General features: G+C 34.9%; 1 protein-coding gene, 3 long non-coding RNA genes, 2 other non-coding genes and 1 pseudogene across 6 annotated transcripts; 4 read left to right on the top strand and 3 right to left on the bottom strand.

Annotated features, from left to right (window-relative positions):
• Nucleotides 1-1472: 1472 nt before the first annotated feature.
• Nucleotides 1473-2289, bottom strand: LOC132182920 (uncharacterized). The gene is made up of 2 exons (XR_015912185.1): nt 2140-2289; nt 1473-1924 (listed from the first exon to the last, which is right to left on the bottom strand). It is a non-coding gene; the product is annotated as an uncharacterized LOC132182920 (transcript).
• Nucleotides 2290-5620: 3331 nt separating this feature from the next.
• On the top strand, nt 5621-6845 carry LOC132180523 (BURP domain protein USPL1). The gene is made up of 2 exons (XM_059593390.2): nt 5621-5799; nt 5895-6845. The coding sequence occupies exons 1-2, from the start codon at nt 5746-5748 to the stop codon at nt 6591-6593; spliced, it is 753 nt and encodes a 250-aa protein (XP_059449373.2). The 5' UTR covers nt 5621-5745; the 3' UTR covers nt 6594-6845.
• Nucleotides 6846-8713: 1868 nt separating this feature from the next.
• LOC132183098 (uncharacterized) lies at nt 8714-9620 on the bottom strand. Its single transcript, XR_015912074.1, has 2 exons — nt 9521-9620; nt 8714-9323 (listed from the first exon to the last, which is right to left on the bottom strand). It is a non-coding gene; the product is annotated as an uncharacterized LOC132183098 (long non-coding RNA).
• A 1790-nt stretch (nt 9621-11410) lies between these two features.
• On the top strand, nt 11411-12246 carry LOC148585972 (BURP domain protein USPL1-like; annotated as a pseudogene).
• A 1358-nt stretch (nt 12247-13604) lies between these two features.
• LOC132182676 (uncharacterized) lies at nt 13605-14656 on the bottom strand. Its single transcript, XR_015912167.1, has 2 exons — nt 14301-14656; nt 13605-14122 (listed from the first exon to the last, which is right to left on the bottom strand). It is a non-coding gene; the product is annotated as an uncharacterized LOC132182676 (transcript).
• Nucleotides 14657-16239: 1583 nt separating this feature from the next.
• Nucleotides 16240-18354, top strand: LOC148585971 (uncharacterized). The gene is made up of 3 exons (XR_015912153.1): nt 16240-16685; nt 16845-16975; nt 18285-18354. It is a non-coding gene; the product is annotated as an uncharacterized LOC148585971 (long non-coding RNA).
• Nucleotide 18355: 1 nt separating this feature from the next.
• LOC148585970 (uncharacterized) lies at nt 18356-20088 on the top strand. Its single transcript, XR_015912154.1, has 2 exons — nt 18356-18386; nt 19716-20088. It is a non-coding gene; the product is annotated as an uncharacterized LOC148585970 (long non-coding RNA).
• Nucleotides 20089-22130: the final 2042 nt, after the last annotated feature.

Here is a 22130-nt window from a genome sequence, read left to right as displayed (position 1 = left end):
CCAGACTCACCTGGCCGGGTCAGGTAGACTCTTCAACTTCTCTCTTTTAATTAAGCTGTCTAAATTTCAAAAATACAGGCAACCAAATAACAAAAAATCTTAGTTACAGGTCTATATAGACCTGGCCATTGATTTACTATTTGGAGGAATTGAACAACAATTTTTCCTGTCGAGTGTCGTCCTTCTTCTTGCATTCAAAAGCGATTCTAATCTCCATAAATCAAACATTTGTCGATATCAAAGAAAATAGTGTTCATTTTTAAAAATTGTGCCCAAAATCGGACGCTTGAAGAGACCTTTACCTTTGCCAAACACTGCACAGTACAACCCCCCCCCCCCCCACCTGGCAAATTACGATTTTACCCTCATTTGCCATGCTTGTTCAATTTTTGTTGGGGTTTTTAAGGGAGACAAACGTAGAAATTTCATCCCCAAAGCATGGGTAGGGCTCCATTTGCATTCTTATAGAAGTGGGAGTGGGAGATTCTGCATGGATAAGTATTATTCTCAGCCTTGCATTCCATTAAGAATTAATTACTTTTGACGTTGTCGTGCAAGATAATTTCCCTTCGTCAGCAACTGTTTGTTAAGATCATGCATTAAGGAAATATTCATGTATGGACACAGATCTAAAAACACATTTGCTTATCCTATTGTTGGCAAAGCTAAAGCATCTTTACTCAGGATCTCCCAAGTATTTGCTCCAAACTCAGAGACAATTTTATCATTGAAGGAGACTCCCATATTGTTATCCAAACTATCCAATATCAGCATGTGTATAGCTAATTAGGACATTTGAGTCATTTGACCACCATACAGGATATCCTAAGCCTCCAAAATCGAGCCAAACTTTGGACTATCCATAAAATTGGAATAAATGAAAATTTAGTTTATGTAGTTAGCCTAAATTATAAATCGTTCATTGCGGTATCAAAAATAATTTAGAGGTTTTCAAGGTATGTCAAAATAACAATTTAGTCCCTGCAATCAAATTCCGTTAAAACACTTAACAAATTCTGTTCATGTCCCATGTCCACACCAATAAAATGATGACACATGTCACTCTTAAATATGTAAAACTAAAATTTTTTAAACACAAATATGAATTGTGTAAGGGATATAGTTTTAGTAGGCCTTTAAGCGTAATGGGCCATTGTAATGTGGGCCTTTTAGTATAATAGGCGTTGGAAGTTAGAATTGTGTAGCTAAATGAAGGTTATTTAAATATAAGCAATCCAGTTCATTAGAGGTATGAAAAATGACTTCAGTGTTTTAGTTGCTTTCTTCTGGAGAGTGGGTTTCTCGAACAATCCGTTTATCAATACAATTTCTCTATCAATTTCATCATCTTTCCATTATAATCTTATATTTTTCATATTCGATATACAATATCCACGCATCTTATAGATTACGAATCGAAAAATAGAAAAACCCATTACAAATTGATATATCAACACGTACACCTGCACTACTTCAAGAAAAGCATGATACTCAGATCCTTCATTAATTTATAAAATCAAATATTTTACAGCACACAGATGAGAGCATCAAAACATAACACAATTAAACTTCCTTCATCTAAAAAACAGAAAATAGAAACATCAAAGACGAAGACACAACTTCCTCCGATCCTCAACGGCTCAGTCAAAATGCTTATATATTATTAAGGCTTGGCTTTGCTAATTGGTGACTTCTCTGCTTGTGGATGAATGAGATCTCCAGCAGGGGGTGGTTTACCAGTCCACTTTTTATTTTTTGTACCAGCTGATTCGGGATCGAAATCCTTGGCAAAATGAACCCCTTTTCCTGCTGCTTCTGGATGATCAATACGACCTTTAATTGCTTCTGGCATTGCTTGGCTGTCCATCGCATTCTTCCAGTATCCTCCAATGTCCTTTCTTGCAGCCACATCTCTGCTAGCAAACTGCATGCATGCATGAATGCCCAAAAGTCACAAATTATATTAATTAATCGCATGCATTTTCTATAAATAAATTCACAATATATTCTATATATCATAATCAATTAATCCACTTTTTACTTGAGTCCATATTTAAAGGTTTGGAAAAAAGAAGAAGCAGAAATACAGAATACTGAAGGGTGCAACTTAAGGTTACTTCTCCCTTCAGAAATGCTTACGAGAACAACAAGTGATAAGAGGGTAAGGAAAGCAAAGACAGTTTTCATCTTGGAACCACGGCCTCTTCTTTTTCTTTTTGTTTCCCTTTCTTTCTCTAGCCCCAAGGTTTCTCCTTCCTAACTCGTATATCACCACTTGCTATACATATATAGCAGGACATACCATGCTGTTCATGGCATTTCAATATTTACATAAGAGTCCTAGAACACTCTTAATTCAGCTATTTTTTTTTTAGAAAAAGTACACTTACTTACGTCTAATTAATTACTACCCCATTGTCAATATTTTTTATATTACCAAAATAATGTCAATATACCCCCAATATTGTCAAATACCCTTCATAATTTTTTTTCAAAAAAAAAAAAAAAAAAATTCTTACAATTAAAAAAAGAAAGAAAGAAAAACCAAGAGGGTCATTTTAATTTTTTAACAATTTTTTTTTTGGGTGAATTTTTAAGGATATTTTGTCTTATTAAAAAAAATCTTAAGGTCATTTTTGTCTTTTTATTAGCATTAGGGAGACATTGACATTGTTTTAGTAATTTAGAGGAGACATTACAATAAAAGGTGGTAGTTTGAGAGGAGATGTGTATACTTTTCCCTTTTTTTTTTTTTTTTTTTTTAAACCTCTTTTTTGTTATTGGAAGATGAGAGAGAGAAGAAAAATGAATATATAAGCCTAAAAATTAAATAATTTTTACCTTTTTGCTCTTGGTATTTGGACTGTTTCTCTTACAAAATTTAAATTTAAAATAGACTAAAAAGCTTGTTAAATATATGGTCATTTTTGTGAATTTGAAGAGTTCAATCTTGGAGTCAAAAGTTATGGATAGATATTTTACAAATGACATGCCTGTATTTTCATTAAGACAAAAACTCTATAATTACATGGGCTGGGCCCCATGAGCCATGACCCCCGTCCCATAACCAAAGAAAGTGGATTGGCCCTAAAAAAATATACTCCTTAGCCGACAAAAAACATGAACCTTTTAAGAAAAAAAAAATTTATATAGAATGACATTTTAAAATATGAGTTACACCTTTTTCGCCTACCCAATGCCCATTAGTGCTGTTCTCTCCAGCTTCCTTCCCTCTTTAGCAATTTGGCTCTTCCCTTTCTTATATGTTTTCCCTTTTCATGCCCCAAATTTTTTCATTAAAATTCTTTCTTTATTTTCTTTGCAAGCAAAGAATGCACAAACCTACGTACTTGGAGAAGATTTGTTATTCGATAAATCATCTTCCTCTTTTACTTCTAATCTTCTTCTTCTAGCTAATCTCAGTATATTATGTTATTTTGATTGAGTTATAGATAGAGTTAACGACTTTCGTTATTAGCATGTGACTATTAGGCCCCAACATAAAACTTGCTAAATTGGTCCGTTTGGTAATGGATATGCCAAACTCCCACTTTTTTTCTACTTTCAAACATTCTTATATTTTATATAACATTAATTACTTTTTATTACTATTCAAATAAAAAATTTACTACAAAACAAAATTTTTTTACTCTTCATATATATCAAAAGTTATAAACTTCTATTTACTTTATATCACATCAATAATTACCAAACCAAAAACCACATACCAAATTTATTACCAAACAAACCGACAAGTTACTTTATTGTTTTGGTGTGTTAGTGTAGATACAAAAGCATGGCGGGCTGGTGCATGTTAAATATATTTTTCCAAATTGTATTGCCAAATTTGATTTGACACAGATTGTCATTCATCCAAGTGGCTGGGCTGGGGTTCAGCATTGCGACAAATTTGCATGTCCAATTCAATTATTCTCACTTTCATGATATGAATCACTTTTTGACTATTCAAATAAAAAATTACTGCAAAACATTTTTTTTTTCTAACTTTTATATATTAAAAATTATGAACTCCTATCTATTCTATATCACATCAATAACTATCAAACCAAAAACCACCTACCAAATCCATTACCAAACAAATCCGTTAAGCTAACAAGTTACTTTATTGTTTTGGTGTGTTAGTGTAGATACAAAGCATAGCGGGTGGTATTAAATATATTTTTCCAATTTTTTTTTTTTTTTGATAAATAAGAGACTTTATTAGCAAACAAACCTATATTTTTCCAAATTGTATTGTCAAATTTGATTTGACACAGATTGTCATTCATCCAAGTGGGGTTCAGCATTGCGACAACTTTGCATGTCCAGTTCAATTATTCTCACTTCCATTTGAGTTGGATGTATATATAGCTTTCTCAATCACACTCTTGTTCCTAGAAGATGTAAGATCCCATAAGAAAGCTCCAAAAAACAGCATATCCGACATTAATTGGGAAAGATAAGAAGAACCATATCGAAAGAGCACAAAAAACTTACTACTCATTTTAAGCTAAAAACACACAAAGAATTGCTCAAACAAACACCATATTAAGTGAGATATAGAATGGCCACCACAGCTTGGGTATTATCACTAGCATTTTTGGGACTACAGTGAGAAATATAACTTTAATTTTGTCTATAGAAAGAACTTTTTAGAAAAAAAAAAAAAAAAAAAAAAACCATCTTTTCAAGTACTTTACTCCAAAACACATTTTTGGTCATTTTTAAAACTTTTTGCCAAATGAACCCATTTTTGGGCATTTTTATCAAACGAGACAAAGCATGACGGGATGTTTTTTTTTGTTTTGTTTTGTTTTTTTTTTTTTTTGTAACAAACTGGCATCCATTAAAACATGCTGGATGTTAAATATATTTTGTCAAAATTAATTTGACAGATCTTGTCATTCGTCCAAGTGGGTTCAACAACCTTCCATGAAGATACCAGATGGCCTTTGGGACAAGACCAGATACATATGACGCAGCTGCAGTACTAGTGATAGCTGTCAGCTGATAGCATTATCATTACTCATTTATTCAATAGTAATCTAAAGGCGGCTCGCCAAGGGGCGGAGGAACTGTAAGTGATATTGAAATGGAGACGAGTCGCTATTAATTAAGTTGTTTAACGTGCATATGATATGAGAGGGGCTCTCCACACACTACTGTGAGTGTGAGTTTTTTGTTTGTTGCTATTTGTCCTCTAAGGATCATGTATCACAAATATCACAATTTCTTTTAGTTTTTAGAACCCATAAGAAGCTCCAAAGAAAATCATAACCGACGCTGGGAAAAAAATAGCTCAAATTGACACTCAATTATTAGCAATATGCTATGAACTAAAGATTGAACTAATGCCTCTAAAATTTTATTATGTACTCATTTTGTTTCATAAGAAGGACCCGAACCCAAACCCAAATCTATATATACTTTTACACGAGTTGAACCTGACACGTAATTGTCATTTCTATTAGACGGAACTAATTTTGTTATTTTAATTAAAATTACAAAAAGTTTCAAAGGTGGTGAGCCGATATTACAACTTTTTAACATCGAGTGAGGGTAGGATTGTAAATCATATGGCAGAAGCTTCTGCATCTCCATCTGATATCAGATCACCCTCTCCTCCTCATCCTCTTTTCCTAATTCTCTTATAACTTTACTTTTACTCGACAAAACTAGCAAGAGCCATAGACGACTGATCAGTACTAAGAAAGAATCGAAAGGAGCTTCAGAATTAGAAGGAAGATGGCTCTCAGATTTGTTTCTTTATTTCTCTTAGCTAATCTTTTGCTCTTGACGGTATTCTCATAATGCTTCGGTTCTTTATAGTTAATTTACTCCTTGTAATATTCTCCACATGAATTCACTGATTCAACAAATGTTGTTGCATGCAGTGTATCCACGCTCACATGGATCATATGGAGGATACGAAACTGGGATACGTCACCATAAATGATCTACAAGTTGGGAAAACAATTACCATCCATGTCCGAACCAAAGACCCATCTTCTTTACCTCACTTCTTGCCTAGACAAGAGGCTGATTCCATTCCTTTTTCAGTGGAAGAATTCCCATATCTCCTTCGACTCTTCAAAATCTCTCAACATTCTCCTCAAGCAAAAGCAATCAAGAATACACTGGAAGATTGTGAATCTAAGTCCACTCTAGAAGTGACGAAGTTCTGTGCTACCTCCTTAGAATCCCTGGTTGATTCCGTGCGTGCCATTTTTGGACCACAAAGCCCTTTCAAAGTTTTAGCCACGACCACCTTCAAAAAATCTAACACCCTTCTACAGAACTACACTTTCCTTCAAGTTAAAGAGGTTTCATCTTCAAAGACGGTGGTGTGCCATAATACGCCTTACCCTTACGCAGTTTTTTACTGCCATGACTTACAGGGTGGGACCAAGGTTTTCGAGGTTTTAGTAGGTGGTGAGCATGGAGAAAAAGCGACAGCGTTTTTTATTTGCCACATGGACACATCCTCCTTTGCACCCGACCACATCGCCTTTCGTGTTCTTGGCATCAAGCCAGGAACATCTTCTGTGTGCCACTATATCTTTCCACAAGGTCTTCTTTGGGTTCGATCCTAATTAATTAATGTAATTAAACACAAAATCTACTGCTCTGTACACTCTTTTATCACGTACCGGTTGATATCACATGGTTTAAGCGGCTTTGAATATATATATATATATATATGCTTCTTCATAATCATGTCATTGCTGCTTGCTGGTTTGTAGTCTATCGGGAGTACAGTGAAGGATGTGATCAATTATCTTGTAACTTATATATCTCAAGTCAATCCGTTTTAAATGGCTAGATTCTCTCCAGTCTTCCATGCACGATTTGTTTCTCTGGTTAATAATGACTAATTAATAAGTTGTTTTGGGTCTTTTAATCTGATTATATATATATATATATATATATATATATATATAACAAACGAGTTATTTTCATTGATATAGATCCAATCTGGAACAAAATGCTTCATCATACAATGTCAAAAATCCAGGTTGAAAACTCTATGGTCCCACACTATCTATGACATATCTAATAGCCTCTTGGGTTATTACAATATAACACCTTAAAAATGTCATCATCATCACAATCAGTATATAGATCTATAGCATAAACAGATGAATCACATATCTGTTTCTTTCATCAATGACAATTTTTCCATAAACTTGATAACTACTCCATCATCAGTCAATAGTTTGCTTCAAAAAAAGAACAAGAAGAAAATAGGAGACCTATTGGAAACCATTATGTTATTCTTAAGCAAAACCTAAGCAAACAATAAATTCAATACATGTTGCAGCCAGAGCAACAACAAACTTGTCTTATTCAAAAGCAAGAAGGAAAATACTGCAAAATTAATTTTTTAAAAAAAAGTAAAAAACATCCCACTCTTAGCGACGACGTCGTTGACACGTCGGCTCGTGGCCGGCGAGCATGGTGAGCGGTAGTGTGGATGGACGGAATTGATAGAGAAAGTCAGATCATCTGATTCCGTAGAAAATAGATCTAGAGATTCCATCATATTCGATGGGATGGCGGTGCGCATAACGTGACAAGAGTGTCTGAATGGTGGATCTAAGAGAGGGAGGGGAGGAGAGGAGGGTTTCCCTTCCCTGCCGCCTTGATCAACTATTACTTTAAATCAAGCATGTTCAAAGTGGTTCTAAGAAAAAGATTGCACTTGTCATTGATTAAGAACGCATGCAAATTGAAGAAAAAAAAGAAGGAGAAATTTCACTTACCTCCAATGAGTTGACACATTTTTCTTAATTACTTACCCCTTCGAAGTAGCACTCATGACAAAGAACTCCTCCAACTACCATTTAGAATGATCATAAAGCCCCCATCGCTAGGTGATGGCATATTAATTAAGTTAGACGGAAAAACAAAAATGTGACACGCATGTTTCAATTTTAACGTGAAATGACGAAAATAATTTAAATTTAAAAAGTAATTTACTAAGATATCCTCAAAGTAAAAAATGCAAAAAACAAAAGAAATGTTTTAATTTTTAGACCTGGTTATTGATAAACTATTTGGAGGAGCAACAATCTTTCCTGTACGTCCAGTGTCATCTTTCTTCTTGCATTCAAAAGCGATTCCCATTTTCAGGGCATGCACATACTACATATGCAGATTAGGGTTCCAGGAAAACACCTAAAGAGTGGACTTGCTCTTTATATTGGCCATGGCCAAATCTCCATAAATTAAACATTTATAGATATCAAAGAAAAAGTCCAAATTAAAAGAAAATCAGTGGAAGATCCTTTCAAGTGAGTCAGACCTCTGTCATTAGAGCAATCGCCATAGCCATTCCCTCTTATTGTATATAAACCTTTTTCTCACCTAAGTCTTTCCACAACTCTCTTCATGCCATGCTTGTACAATTTTTGTTGGGGTTTTAAGGAAGACAAAAGTAGAAATTGTATCCTCCATTTGCATTCTTAAAGAAGTGGGAGATTTAATTATTTGGACCTGACTGCATGGATTGCATTCCATTGAGAATTAATTTATTTTCAAGTAGTCGTGCAAGATAATTTCTCTTTGTTATCAACTGTTTGTTAAGATCATTAAGGAAATACATCTAAAAACACAAATGCTTATAGCATCTTTACTCAGGATCTCCCAGGTATTTGCCCCCACTCAGGAAGGAGACTCCTAAATTGTTATCCAAATTAACTATTCAAGAAAAGCATGATACTCAGATCAGATCCTTCATTAATTTATAAAATCAAATATTTTACAGCACACAGATGAGAGCACCAAAACATAACACAATTAAAAAACTTCCTTCATCCAAAAAACAGAAACCAGAAACATCGAAGACGAAGACACAACTTCCTCCGATCCTCAACGGCTCGCTTATTCAGTAGTACTAGACCGTCTTGGTTAGCTTCAAGTTTCAATATTTGCAGTAACACAAGTATTTATTCATTACACACTCTCATGACACGTCGTTTAACTATTAACGACATAATTTTACCTTATTCAGAGCCTAAGACATCACCATTTGGGTCATCAGTCAAAATGCTTATATATTATTAAGGCTTGGCTTTGCTAATTGGTGACTTCTCCGCTTCTGGATGAATTAGATCTCCAGCAGGGGGTGGTTTACCAATCCACTTTTTATTTTTTGTACAGTCTGATTCAGGATCGAAATCCTTGGCAAAATGAACCCCTTTTCCTGCTGTTTCTGGATGATCAATACGACCTTGAATTGCTTCTGGCATTGCCTGGTTGTCCATCACATTCTTCCAGTATCCTCCCATATCTTTTCTTGCAACCACGTCTCTGCCAGCAAACTGCATGCATGCATGAATGCCCAAAAGTCACAAATTATTTTAATTAATCGCATGCATTTTCTATAACTAAAATCACATATAATCTATATATCATAATCAATTCAACTTTTTACTTGAGTCCATATTTAAAGAAGCAGAAATACGGAATATTGAAAGGGTGCAACTTAAGGTTACTTCTCCCTTCAAGAAATGCTTACCAGAACAAGAAGTGATAAGAGGGTAAGGAAAGCAAAGACAGTTTTCATCTTGGAACCAAGGCCTCTTCTTTTTCTTTTTGTTTCCCTTCTTTCTCTAGCCCCAAGGTTTCTCCTTCATTCCTAACTGGTTTATCACCACTTACTATATATAGCATGACATACTGTTCATATAGTATTTCAATATTTACATAAGAGTAGTCATCGAGCACTTTTATTCAGCTATTCAAATAAAAGTTAAATTTGAATAAAAAAATTTATTTATTTTTTTAATTTAAAAAATTACTTTTAAAATGAACCAAACATTTTAACTGAATTACTTTTTGACTATTCAAATAAAAATTTCACTGCAAAATAAAACTTTTTTACTTTTATATATTAAAAATTATAAACTTCTATCTACTCTATATCACATCAATAACTACCAAACCAAAAACCACCTACCAAATTCATTACCAAACAAACCCGTTAAGCTAACAAGTTACTTTATTGTTTTGGTGTGTTAGTGTAGATCATACAAAGCATAGCGGGTGGTGTTAAATATATTTTTCCAATTTTTTTTTTTTTTTTGGATGAATAAGAGACTTTATTAGCAAACAAACCTATATTTTTCCAAATTGTATTGTCAAATTTGATTTGACACAGATTGTCATTCATCCAAGTGGGGTTCAGCATTGCGACAACTTTGCATGTCCAGTTCAATTATTCTCACTTCCATTTGAGTTGGACGTATATATAGCTTTCTCAATCACACTCTTGTTCCTTGAAGATGTAAGATCCCATAAGAAAGCTCCTAAAGACAGCATAACCGACATTAATTGGGAAAGATAAGAAGGACCATATCGAAAGAGCACAAAAACCTGACTACTCATTTTAAGCTAAAAACACACAAAGAATTGCTCAAACAAACACCATATTAAGTGAGATATAGAATGGCCACCACAGCTTGGGTATTATCACTAGCGTGTTTGGAACTACGGTCGAGAAATATAACTTTAATTTTGTCTATAGAAAGAACATTTTAGAAAGAAAAAATAAAAAATAAAAAAAATAAAACCCATCTTTTCAAATACTTTACTTCAAAACACATTTTTGGGCTTTTTTCGGAGCACAAAAGTCAAATAAATGCTTTTTAAAACTTTTTGCCAAATGAACCCATTTTTGGGCATTTTTATCAAACGAGACAAAGAATGACGAGATTTTTTTTATTTTTTTGTAACAAACTGGCATCCATTAAAACATGATGGGTGTTAAATATATTTTGTCAAAATTAATTTGACATATCTTGTCATTCGTCCAAGTGGGTTCAACAAGCTTCCATGAAGATACCAGATGGCCGATGGGACAAGACCAGATACATACGGCGTAGCTGCACTAGCAGTGATGGCTGATAACATTTATCATTACTCATTTATTCAATAGTAATCTAAAGGCGGCTCGCCAAGGGGCAGAGGAACTGTAAGTGATCTTAAAATGGATATTATTTATAGTTTAATTGGTTAGGACCACGTTTAATGAAACAGAGATCACTAGTTCAAATTAATTAAGTTGTTTAACGTGCATATGATATGAGTTGAGCTCTTCACACACTACTGAGTGTGAGTTTTCTGTTTGTTGCTATTTGTCCACTGAGGATGCATCACAAACATCACAATTTCTTTTATTTATTTATTTATTTTTATATGTTCATGACCGCGCATGAAGGGGAGGCAAATTCGAATTAGTAACCTCCACTTTATTAGGCGTGGTCTCAACCGATTGACCTACCTTTTAAAGACAATTTCTTTTAGTTTTTAGAAACCATAAGAAGCTCCAAAGAAAATCATAACCGACGCTTGGAAAAAAATAGCTCAAATTAATACTTAATTATTAGCAATGTGCCATGAACTAAAGATGGATCATATGGAGGATCCGAAACTGGGATACGTCACCATAAATTAATGATCTACATGTTGGGAAAACAATTAGCATCCATGCCCGAACCAAAGACCCATCTTCTTTACCTCACTTCTTGCCTAGACAAGAGGCTGATTCCATTCCTTTCTCAGTGGAAGAATTCCCATAGCTCCTTCAACTCTTCAAAATCTCTCAGCATTCTCCCCAAGCAAAAGCAATCAAGAGCACACTCAACATACTCCCCAAGCAATTAAAAGCAATCAAGAGCACACTGGAAGATTGTGAATCTAAGCCCATTCTCTAGAAGTGACGAAGTTCTGTGCTACCTCCTTAGAATCCTTGGTTGATTCGGTGCGTGTCATTTTTGGATCACAAAGCCCTTTCAAAGTTGTTGCCACGACCACCGTCAAAAAATCAAACACCCCTCTGCAGAACTACACTTTCCTACAAGTTAAAGAGGTGCCAACTTCAAAGACGGTGGTCTGTCGTAATACGTACACCTTACCCTTACACAGTTTTTTACTGCCATGACTTGCAGGGTGGGGCCAAGGTTTTCGAGGTTTCATTAGGTGGTGAGCACTGAGCATGGAGAAAGAGCAACAGCTTTTTTTATTTGCCACATGGACACATCCTCCTTTGCACCCGACCACATCACCTTTCGCGTTCTCGGCATCAAGCCAGGAACATCTCCTGTGTGCCACTACATCTTTCCACAAGGTCTTCTTTGGGTTCGATCCAAATTTATTAATGTAATTAAACAGAAATTCTACTGCTCGATCTGTACACTCCTTTATCACGTACCGGTTGATATCACATGGTTTAAGCGGCTTTGAATATATATATATATATATATATATATATATATATATATATATATATATATATATATATCTGTGTGTCTGTGTGTGTGTGTGCGCTTCTTGTTCATCTTCTTCATGTCATTGCCAGCTAGCTGCTTGCTGATTTATAGTCTGTCGGGAGTACGTACAGTGAAGGATGTGATCAATTATCTTGTAACCTATATATCTCAAGTCAATCCGTTTTAAATTGCTAGATTCTCTCCGGTCTTTCACGGTTGGTTTCTCTGGTTAATAATGACAAATAATAAGTTGTTTTGGATCTTTAAATCTGATCAACTATTAGTTTAAATCAAGCATGTTCAAAGTGGTTCTAAGAAAAAGATTGTACTTGTCATTGATTAAGAACGCATGCAAATCGAAGAAATAAAACGATTAGTGTCGTCTTTCTTGCATTCAAAAAGTAACGATTCCCATTTTCAGGGCATGCATATACTACATACATAGGAACTAGGCAGATTAGGGTTCCAGGAAAACATCTAAAGAGTGGACTTACTCTTTTTATTGGCCATGACCAAATCTCCATAAATCAAACATTTGTAAATATCAAAGAAAAAGTCCAAAAGAAAATCAGTGGCTAACCAGGAAGCCAAGATCCATTCGAGTGAGCCAGACCCCTGTCATTAGGTGAATCGCCATAACCCTTCCCTCTTTTTGTTGGGGTTTTAAGGAAGACAAAAGTAGAAACTCCATCCCCAAAGCATGGGTACGCAGCTAGGGCTCCATTTGCATTCTTATACAAGTGGGAGATTTATTAATTTGGACCTCACTGCATGGTCCCATGCGTGCATGGATAAGTATTATTCTCAGCAACTTCAAGAATAAGGAGAATTATTATTAAAGACTTTAAGGGGGACATTGTCACAATTGAAAGTTTGGGGGGACATTGTCAATTGAATGGTAGTTTGAGGGGGTTAAGTGGACTTTCCCCTTAAATTTAATACTCTTTGCAAGTGTCTAAATTTAAAGGTCACTCACTACTTTAACTGTCTCTTCCCACGTTTATAGACTTTTCTAAAAGGATGCAAATCCTCCATATTTTTGTAGTGCTAGTGGGGACCCTGCTCAGATTTCAAGATACGTTGTGATATTCTCTTGTATGATCGATTAAAGCATTTATAGCAGTTTATGCATTTTTTAGATTTTTATGTAAAATGACTAATTAAATCTCTAAAAAAACATCTTCATCCGGTTCTTTAAATTTAATTAATACATTTTGTATTTTATCTATTTTGCTTACCCAAATGTAAAAAAAGCATAAATAATAATCTCCTTCATATCTCCAAAAAAAAAAAACAGATACATATCAAAGATAAATAAATACACACTTATCAGAAACTGAAAGAGGAAGACATAACTTCCTCAACTGCTCGCTTAATCACTAGACGCCGTCTTGGTTAGCTTAAAGTTTGGATATTTCCAGTCACTAGGGAAGCACTTACTCCAAATACAGCGTAGGACGATCGAGCACAAATATTTATTCATTACACACTGACGGGTTATAGTATTCTGCCTTATTCAGAGCCTATAAGATATGAACATTTGGCTCAAAGTCCTTACTATTAATGCTAATTAATTAAGGCTTGGCTTTGCTAATTGGTGAGTTCTTCTCCGCATTAGGCCTAGAGCTGGAGCTTGGCAAATGGTCTTCCTTCATCGCTTCTCCAGCAAGCCATCTTATGTTTGCTGCAGCGTGCGATGCAGGATCGAAATCCTTGGCAAAATAAGCCCCTTTTCCTGTTTGTGGATGCATACGACCTTGAATTGCTTCTGGCATTGCTTGGCTATCCATCACATTCTTCCAGTATCCTCCAAGGTCTTTCCTAATTGCAACCACATCTCTGCCAGCAAACTGCATGCAAAAGTCATAAAAATGATATTAATCGCGTTTTCTATAACTAAATTTACATATATATATAATCAATTCCACTACTTCTTTTCTTGAGTCCTTATTAAAGGTTACTTTGGAAGAAAGAAGAAGCAGAAATACAGAATATTGAAGGGTGTATATATATATGCAACTTAATTACCAGAAGAAGTGATAAGAGGGTAAGGAAAGCAAAGACAGTTCTCATCTTGATGTTTAACAAACAGGAACCAAGCCCTCTCCTCCTTCTTTTCTTTCTTCTCTCTCTCTCTTGGTTTCTCCTTGCTAACTGCTATATCACCTCTTACTATATATAGTACCACGTACATACCATGCTGTTCAATTGCTTTACGTCAGAGTTAACAGCTTCCTCTCTTCACGTCACAACTTATGGATAGATATTTTACAAAATGACATGTATTTTCATAAGACAATAACTCTAAAATTACATGGGCTGCCCCACTCCTCTTTGAGGAGAGGGCTTTGGCCCCCATATTAAAAATTCTGCTATGCTCTTAGCACTCACATTAGTTTATATATATTTTTATGCAAAATGGTTAATCAAAATTTATTTTATATAATTTAATTAATAATTTTTAAAATATATTATATGTTCGATTATTTGTTTATTTTAAATATTATTTTTTTTAATATTATTTAAATATTATTATTTTATATATATATATATATATATATATATATAAAAGTTGAGAAAGAAATAGTATATTAATGAGTTTGATTTTTTTTTTTTATTAATTCTGTTTTCTGTTTTCACGCCCCAAATTTCTTCATATATTTTTTTAATTTTTATTTTCTTTGCCAGGAAAGAATGCAAAAACCTAAAAGATATATATTGGAGAGGGCTAAAACTTGGAGAAGATTCGTTATTCAATAAATCATCTTCCTCCTTTTTTTTTTCTGAGTTATAGATAGAGTTATCAACTTTTGTTATTAGCCTATGACTATTATGAATCTATGATGGAGTCCTCAAGGCCAAGAAACTAATCCGAAATATCTGGACCAACTAACCAAAGTGAAGCATGAGAGACTTGCGGCACCAGATTCCCAGAACATGGAGAAATCGTCCGTGGAGCATGAAGTCTCTGTTTTAGTTGAGTAAAACAGGGGTGAACAGAGGATTAAGAGCAACGTGGGCATGAGTACGTGTCTGTAGTTAGGGGAAGATAACAGACTATATACACATGAAGATAATTCATCCCGCGGTGTTCCAAGCGTTGAATATATAAAGTATATATACAAAGTACACGGTCTCCTTATTGGTAGTATTAGAATGGTATTTGGCGGGAAGAACAGAGAGTCTCTGGACTCTGGTGCTTGATCTTTATCCATATCTACAGAAGGGTCTGCTGTGTTGGGCACTCGCTCTTATCACATTGTACAGTACTAGTTGCTGAAGTGACAATTCAGAAATCATCTAGAGGTGGCTCTCCGCCCATTTGAGCCACGGAGAATTCCAATCCCATATGCTTCATTCGTGGGCATGCCGAAAAAAGTTTCACTTGTTGTGAAGAGATTAACACAAAGCATCATCATTCATTCAAGTGGGTTCAGCATATAGAGCAATAATTTTGCTTGTCCAGTTCAATTATTCTCATCGACATATAGCTTGTCAATCACATGCACTCTTGTTCACATAAGAAGCTCCTATAAAGGTACGAAATACAGATGCTATTTCATCTTTTCTTGTCCTTCTTCCATCATTTTTAGCTGTAAAAGTGTGTTTTTAACATGAAATTTAGAAAATATGTTCGGACAAAAAAACTCCTAAAATACTTGTTAGGATCGGGAGGCTCGTTATCCATATTGTTCGAATCGGGAGAATTTCAATATTAACAAACTGAAGTCTTAAATTCAAAAAACTCAAAAACTCAGACTAAAATCGTGACGAGACGATAGGAATTAAATATATATTTTCCAAGTGACTTTAGATGATTACTGAATGAGTAATGATACAGGTTACGCGGCGTGCGTGAACAGTAACGCACGCCGCTGACGTGGCATGTGCCACATCGTAACCTCTATTTAAAAAAAAAAAAAAAAAAAATTCCAAAATCCTGCGTCAAAAACCTCCACCCCCGTCCATTTGATTTCCCCCCAAAATTTTCCCCAAACCATTCTCCCTCCCATTCTCCCTCCAAACCAACCATTTCTCTCCCCACCGGCACCGTCGTCGGCGCCGTCATCTCCTCTCCCCACCGTTACTGCCGCCGACGACCCCAAACCCTTTCTCCCGAGAATCACATTTCATTTCCCCCCTTTTTCTCCCCAACCCATTTTCTTCCCCCACCGGCACCGTGAGTCTTCTCCTCTCCCCACCGTCACTGCCGCCGATGAGCCCAAAACCACCCCACCGTGCGATGACCAGCTCTACCACGCCTGGGACCCTCACCGACCCGGCCCATTGGCACTGCCGTTAAGGTCAACAGCGCAGACTCCGATATCGCCTTCAATTGCGCCAGGCGGCCTCCACCACGCCAAGAAGGCCAAGGCCTCTTGAGACCCTCGGGCTCTTTGAGACTTTTACAAGGTTGAAAAACCAAGGCAAAGTTAGAAAGCCATTTCATTTTGATTTTATTTCCACATCTTTCACTTTCTGCTTTGTCTATTATGTTTCAATTTCGTTCTCAAATTTTTCATTGCTTATTCTCTGTTTCAAATGGGTTGTTGGTATTTTCTTTGTGAAAAGGAAGCTTCGTTTATGAGAAAGACCGAGTGAGAATTAATGATGAAATATATGTCCTGGAGTTTTCTAGTGCTTAGCTCTTCTTATCCTTTCACCTCTTCCAGAAATCTCCTCTTCATCAATGTCTCTCTCAGGTACTCTCTCTCTCGCGCTTTAGATTTGACTAATTGGTTAGCTTCTAGTGCTTGTTTTACTTAGTGATTTATGGAGCTTTGTTCGAAATAGATTTGCTGGGTTTATCTCATTGTTTTATTTCCTTTTGCCCAATGCGATGACATGATCAGCTTAGTTTCTTACGGGCCCAATTCATGATTTTATGTTGTTTGCATTGTGGTGGCTGATTAGATGGTTAAAAAATTGTAAATTTCAATATATTTTCATTGGTTGGGTGCTGGAATTTATATTGCTGGGCATACATTGAATAAGGTACAGACCTGAGAAGTATAATATTGTTAGAAAATTGAGTTTTTTTTTTTTGATCATTGTAATTGGTCTCAATGTTATTTGCGTATGATGATAAGGTCTATAGCAAAATCTACTTCATCACTCAGATGATAACTTTTATGATGCCTCTGAATATATGAAGGAAAAAAGCCAAAAAAGAGCCCACCAATACTAATTCTATATGAACACCTTTGTTTTGTTTATGTGGGTCAATTCTATGTGAATACCTTCCAAAAAGCACATTCTCTTATACACCTCATTAAGAAGGCAAAAAGCCATTTGGTGGTCATTAGAAAAGTATATGAATAGCTATTGGTTCATTTGGAGCACCTATAAACTCTCTCAAGTTCCCATTCTAAGATATCGCTGTCTATTCTAGTGGAGTTGTGTTATTGTCAAATGTTTTGTTTTCAGAGTGTCCCCGCCATGGACCTAAGACCTTAAGCTCTCCTTAAACTTGTTTGCAAAGTTGAAATTTGTACGGATTTGATGAACCATCAATGTAAAATGGATAATGAACTTGTGCTGATTTAAAAGTGGCCTGCAACATGTTATAATTGAGGCTAGAGCTTAATTTTGAAATCCCCAACTCTTTTTTTTTTTTTCCTTTCTTTCTTTTTGGTCTCTTTTTAACCTTTCCCTCATTGCTGTTGATTCGTAGCTTCTTATGCATACTTGTTGCTTATGGTTTTTCAACTTGTGTAAGCTATTAATTGATTTTGTGTCCATTAATACAAAAATAAGTGAATGCAGCAACATTGGGGGTGAACATCTTCCAATGCGCTCTCCAGATCTTTGGGCTTGTGAGAAGCCTTTTTTTTTTTTTTTTTTTTTCTTTTTTTGGAGAATTCATTCACATGACATCATCTTGTTGGAATTGTTGAGATTGATGAGGTAAAGTTTGCATTTTTGTTGGTTTTTGTGTGTGTGAGAGAGTAAAACTGGAAGATGGGGAATTTTCTGCCATGAAATTATGCTAATTTACTGATTTTGTTATAGGTGAATTACAAGAGGGGAACATATCAAAGTAGAGGGTTTGGGTTTATCACTATGAGTACTGTTGAAGAAGTTGAGAAGGTTGTGGAGATGTTCCACCATTATGTGAGTTGCTTTTCTTTTGATGTTGATAATTTAGTTTATTGCATGAAGAATGTTATCTTTGAACAATCAAATTCTAAGCAAGAGTAAATAGAAAATGATGGCATGGTTCTCTTTATAAGAATTTGCAAGCATGTAAATAGCAAATGCTAGAAGCATTTGAATGAAAGAGAGACAGTGTTATGCCTTTGCTTGATGAGATGAATCCTTTACTTTTTTTGGGCATAGTTTGTGTTCATAGTTGAGGACTCGAGTCCTTCAATATGTAAGGTTTGTTGCTCTTAGGGTCCATAATAAACAAAGCATATTAAATTGGTTTGAGGAAACAGCACGTAGCTTTAGATATGAGTACATTTTGCTGCAAAAGTAGTCACATTTGTCTTGCTACTTTTATTAACTTCCTTTTTCAAAAAAAAAAAAAAAAAAGAAAAAGAAAAAAGAAAAAAGAAGTCACTTTCTTTTGTTTCTTGGTAGAAAAATGCATTATTAGTCCAGCGTCTTCTAAATGGAGAGTTGGAACCATCAAAATTACTGAAGATGCCACCAAATGAGTTGAAGTTATGCTGTTTTCATGGCTTGCTACTTGTGCTTCCAATCTTTTTATACATTTCAGATGCGTTACCTAGTAGGTAATACTATGTAAATGGTGGCATGTAATTACCTATCCAAAAAAAAAATAAAAATGGTGGCATGCAATTGGTCTATAATTTATATGATGATATTCTACAAAACTCTTGAGAAGACATCAATTTTTTTTATAAAATTCTCCTCTTGAAGTTTAATTTGGTGAATTTTTGGCACAAAATTAGAAAGAAGGGCTGGTGGTTGTTTTGTACCATCCCATTGCTAACTTCTCTTGAATTGTGAGGCAACACCAAGACCAAAGTTCTCGCCTCAATGGAGCCAAAGGAAACATATAGTTACCTACTGCTGTTCCAATTATGCCACCATCACTTCTAAACCTAGGGAAGGTGAAGTGAATTGTTTCTTTCAGTTGCAGAAAGTATCTCCAATATGTAGATGTGCTACGAAGGAAGAGTCAAAAGCATGTTTGGATAATTGTGACACATAAGAACAATGGGATTAACTCAGAATAGGAAGTCCTCTTTTAGCATGAACTTTTTTAACATTATGCTTGACTCTTATAAATCCATGCTATTAAGAAAGAACCACTCAGGTTGACTAAAACTAGCCCACTACGACCTTTCCATTTAGTTCATTCTCACATGGCTGTCTAAAATATATCCAAATTTGCTTTCGCTAAAATGCATGTGTTTTTAAATGTTTGACTTATTGGTCCTTTTCTTATTGACTACTTTGATTTTGATGTAGCTTTATCTGAAGGCCATTCATGCTGTATTGCATCAGTTGTAGTCTTCGGCATAGCCATGATGGGCCTCAACTTCTTGTATATTCAATATATCTCTTTGCATGTTCTGGTTGCACAAAACTCCTTAATGTAATCAGACTCATGGGATCGCAGGTCCTCAGCGTTTTCTATGATGAGTTGCTTGGTTGCTTATTGTAAATTATTGGTGTACAAATTCATTACTAAAATGTATTCAAGTGATACCCTAAATAGGCTTATTTTATTATTTTGCAAGTATTTCGCATGTTTGCCAAAAGGAAGAGGTTACATTTTTCCTTTTATGGGTCAACTGTAAACTAATGTTGCAAGCTTGTAAAATTCTCTTTGTTCTGTTTTGCTACATCCTTCAATATTTTCATACTATTGAAGCATAGAATCTTTTAGTTTGTGAAAATTAAATGTACTTTGTTGGTTTTGTTTTGTCAAAGTCATGATGTGTTGTCGAAAAAGTCTTGTGTGATTTTCTACTTGCTTTTCAAGGTTGAAACTTTGACAACAAATATATCTTTCACTTGCAAAACAGAAAGGAATAAAGCTATATGGTTATCAACAATGCCCTTGCTATGCTTGCAACCTTCAGCACACATTAGCATTGTGAGGTGGCCAAAACACGTGCAAATTTAGCTATCAATCGGCTGCATGTTTCTCTATCAAGACATAAGATTATACTGCATCCGTTTTTTAATTCAATATTTTCCTTCAGCTTAACCATTTTTTGTCAAACAAACAACCAATCCTTCACAATTTTTTTAGAATGTTTAATTCCATCATAAATTCTTGCAAACAACACTTGCTAAAAGAATCAAATGAGATGAAACAAACTTACACATAGAATAATTAATTTTACATAAGGCCAAGAGTTGGGAGCATTCCAATAATCAATTTTATGTACAATTCACTAGGTACCTACAACCTACCAAATACATAGTGAATCAAGAGGGATAAAAACAGAAGAACAAAAGAATCTTATGTTTAGTCACATGAAAGAAATAATTGTTGTCTTTTCTCAACCATATTGTAGAACATGATCTTTTAACATCATCAGGAAATAGGCAATGCCTGTCATCAAGAAATGCAATTGCGTTAGGAAAGTCCCTCACACTAGCACACATACATATGGATCAAGTATCAATCATCAATTAGGTTAACAAAGTAAAGCTTAGCATAAAATCTTAGCAATCATATGAACAACATATTTCAACATCAAAATCGATATAATAATATCATTTACTATCCAATTACAAGCACCCCTCAGCCAGTATAGAAGAAATGTAGAATTTTGCTTCTTAAAAGAAAATGCCAGAAAATTTATTGATAAATCCTAGCATGCACTTTTGAGACACAAAATTAGAGGCTAAATCATCTTCTACTCTTGATAAAAGCACTCATTACTCGAGTAACCCCTCGGTCAAAAAAGCTCTTAAGAAGTTTTAACTGGCCTTAAGAACTCTATGGTACAAATTCATATATTGATTACATTGGCCTTATTCAACACCACAAGAAGATTTTAAGCTACAACACCACTAAAAATTAGAAGTAAGAAAGCAAGATTTGAAATAAAATTTTCCAACATCATAAAAGTTATCTCCTCAGTGATTAATTAGAAATTACTATAGACCTTCTCATCCTATGCAGAAAAAATAACACAGAGACCAATTACAATGGTCCAAATAAAAAAAAAAAAAAAAAAAAAAAAAAATCTAGCAAAATGATAATTTCTCATATTTGTACCTTATTCAATGTATGCCCAGTAGTCTAAATTCCAGCACCCAATAAATGAAAATACATTAAAATTTACAATTTGTAACCATCTGATCAGCCATCACAATGCAAACAACAGAAAATTATGAACTGGGTCCGCAAGATGCTAAGCCGAACATATCATCACGTTGGTAAAAAGGAAATAAAACACTGAGATAAACCCACTTCTTTTCTTCTTTAGCAAATCTTTTTCCAACAAAGCTCCATAAGTCACTAAGTAAAACAAGCACTAGAAGCTAACCAATCAGTCAAATCTAATGTGAGAGAGAGATAAAGAGAGAGTACCTGAGAGAGACATTGATGAAGAGGAGATTTCTGGAAGGGCAAAGGATAAGAACTAAGCAATAGAAAACTCCAAGAGAAATATTTCACCATTATATTTGAAATAGAAAATAACCCATGAAAAATTTGAGAACGAAATTGAAACGTAATAGACAAAGCAGAAAGTGACAGATGTGGAAATAAAATCAAAATGAAATGGCTTTCTAACTTTGCCTTGGTTTTTCAACCTTGTAAAAGTCTCAAAGAGCCCGAGGGTCTCAAGAGGCCTTAACCTTCTTGGCGTGGTGGAGGCCGCCTGGCGCAATTGAAGGCGATATCGGAGTCTGCGCTGTTGA

This window comes from Corylus avellana, chromosome 5 (assembly GCF_965113065.1).
Source record: "Corylus avellana chromosome 5, dhCorAvel1.hap1.2, whole genome shotgun sequence".
NCBI lineage: Eukaryota > Viridiplantae > Streptophyta > Magnoliopsida > Fagales > Betulaceae > Corylus > Corylus avellana.
Note: the sequence above shows the minus strand (reverse complement) of the source record. Positions and strands in the feature narration are given on the sequence as shown.

What these genes read in the sequence shown, in the direction of transcription:
- LOC132180523 (XM_059593390.2), top strand. Translation starts at nt 5,746, where the DNA reads ATGGCTCTCAGATTTGTTTCTTTATTTCTCTTAGCTAATCTTTTGCTC. An exon ending in CTAATCTTTTGCTCTTGACG is followed by an intron (nt 5,800 to 5,894) that starts GTATTCTCATAA and finishes TGTTGCATGCAG; the next exon opens with TGTATCCACGCTCACATGGA.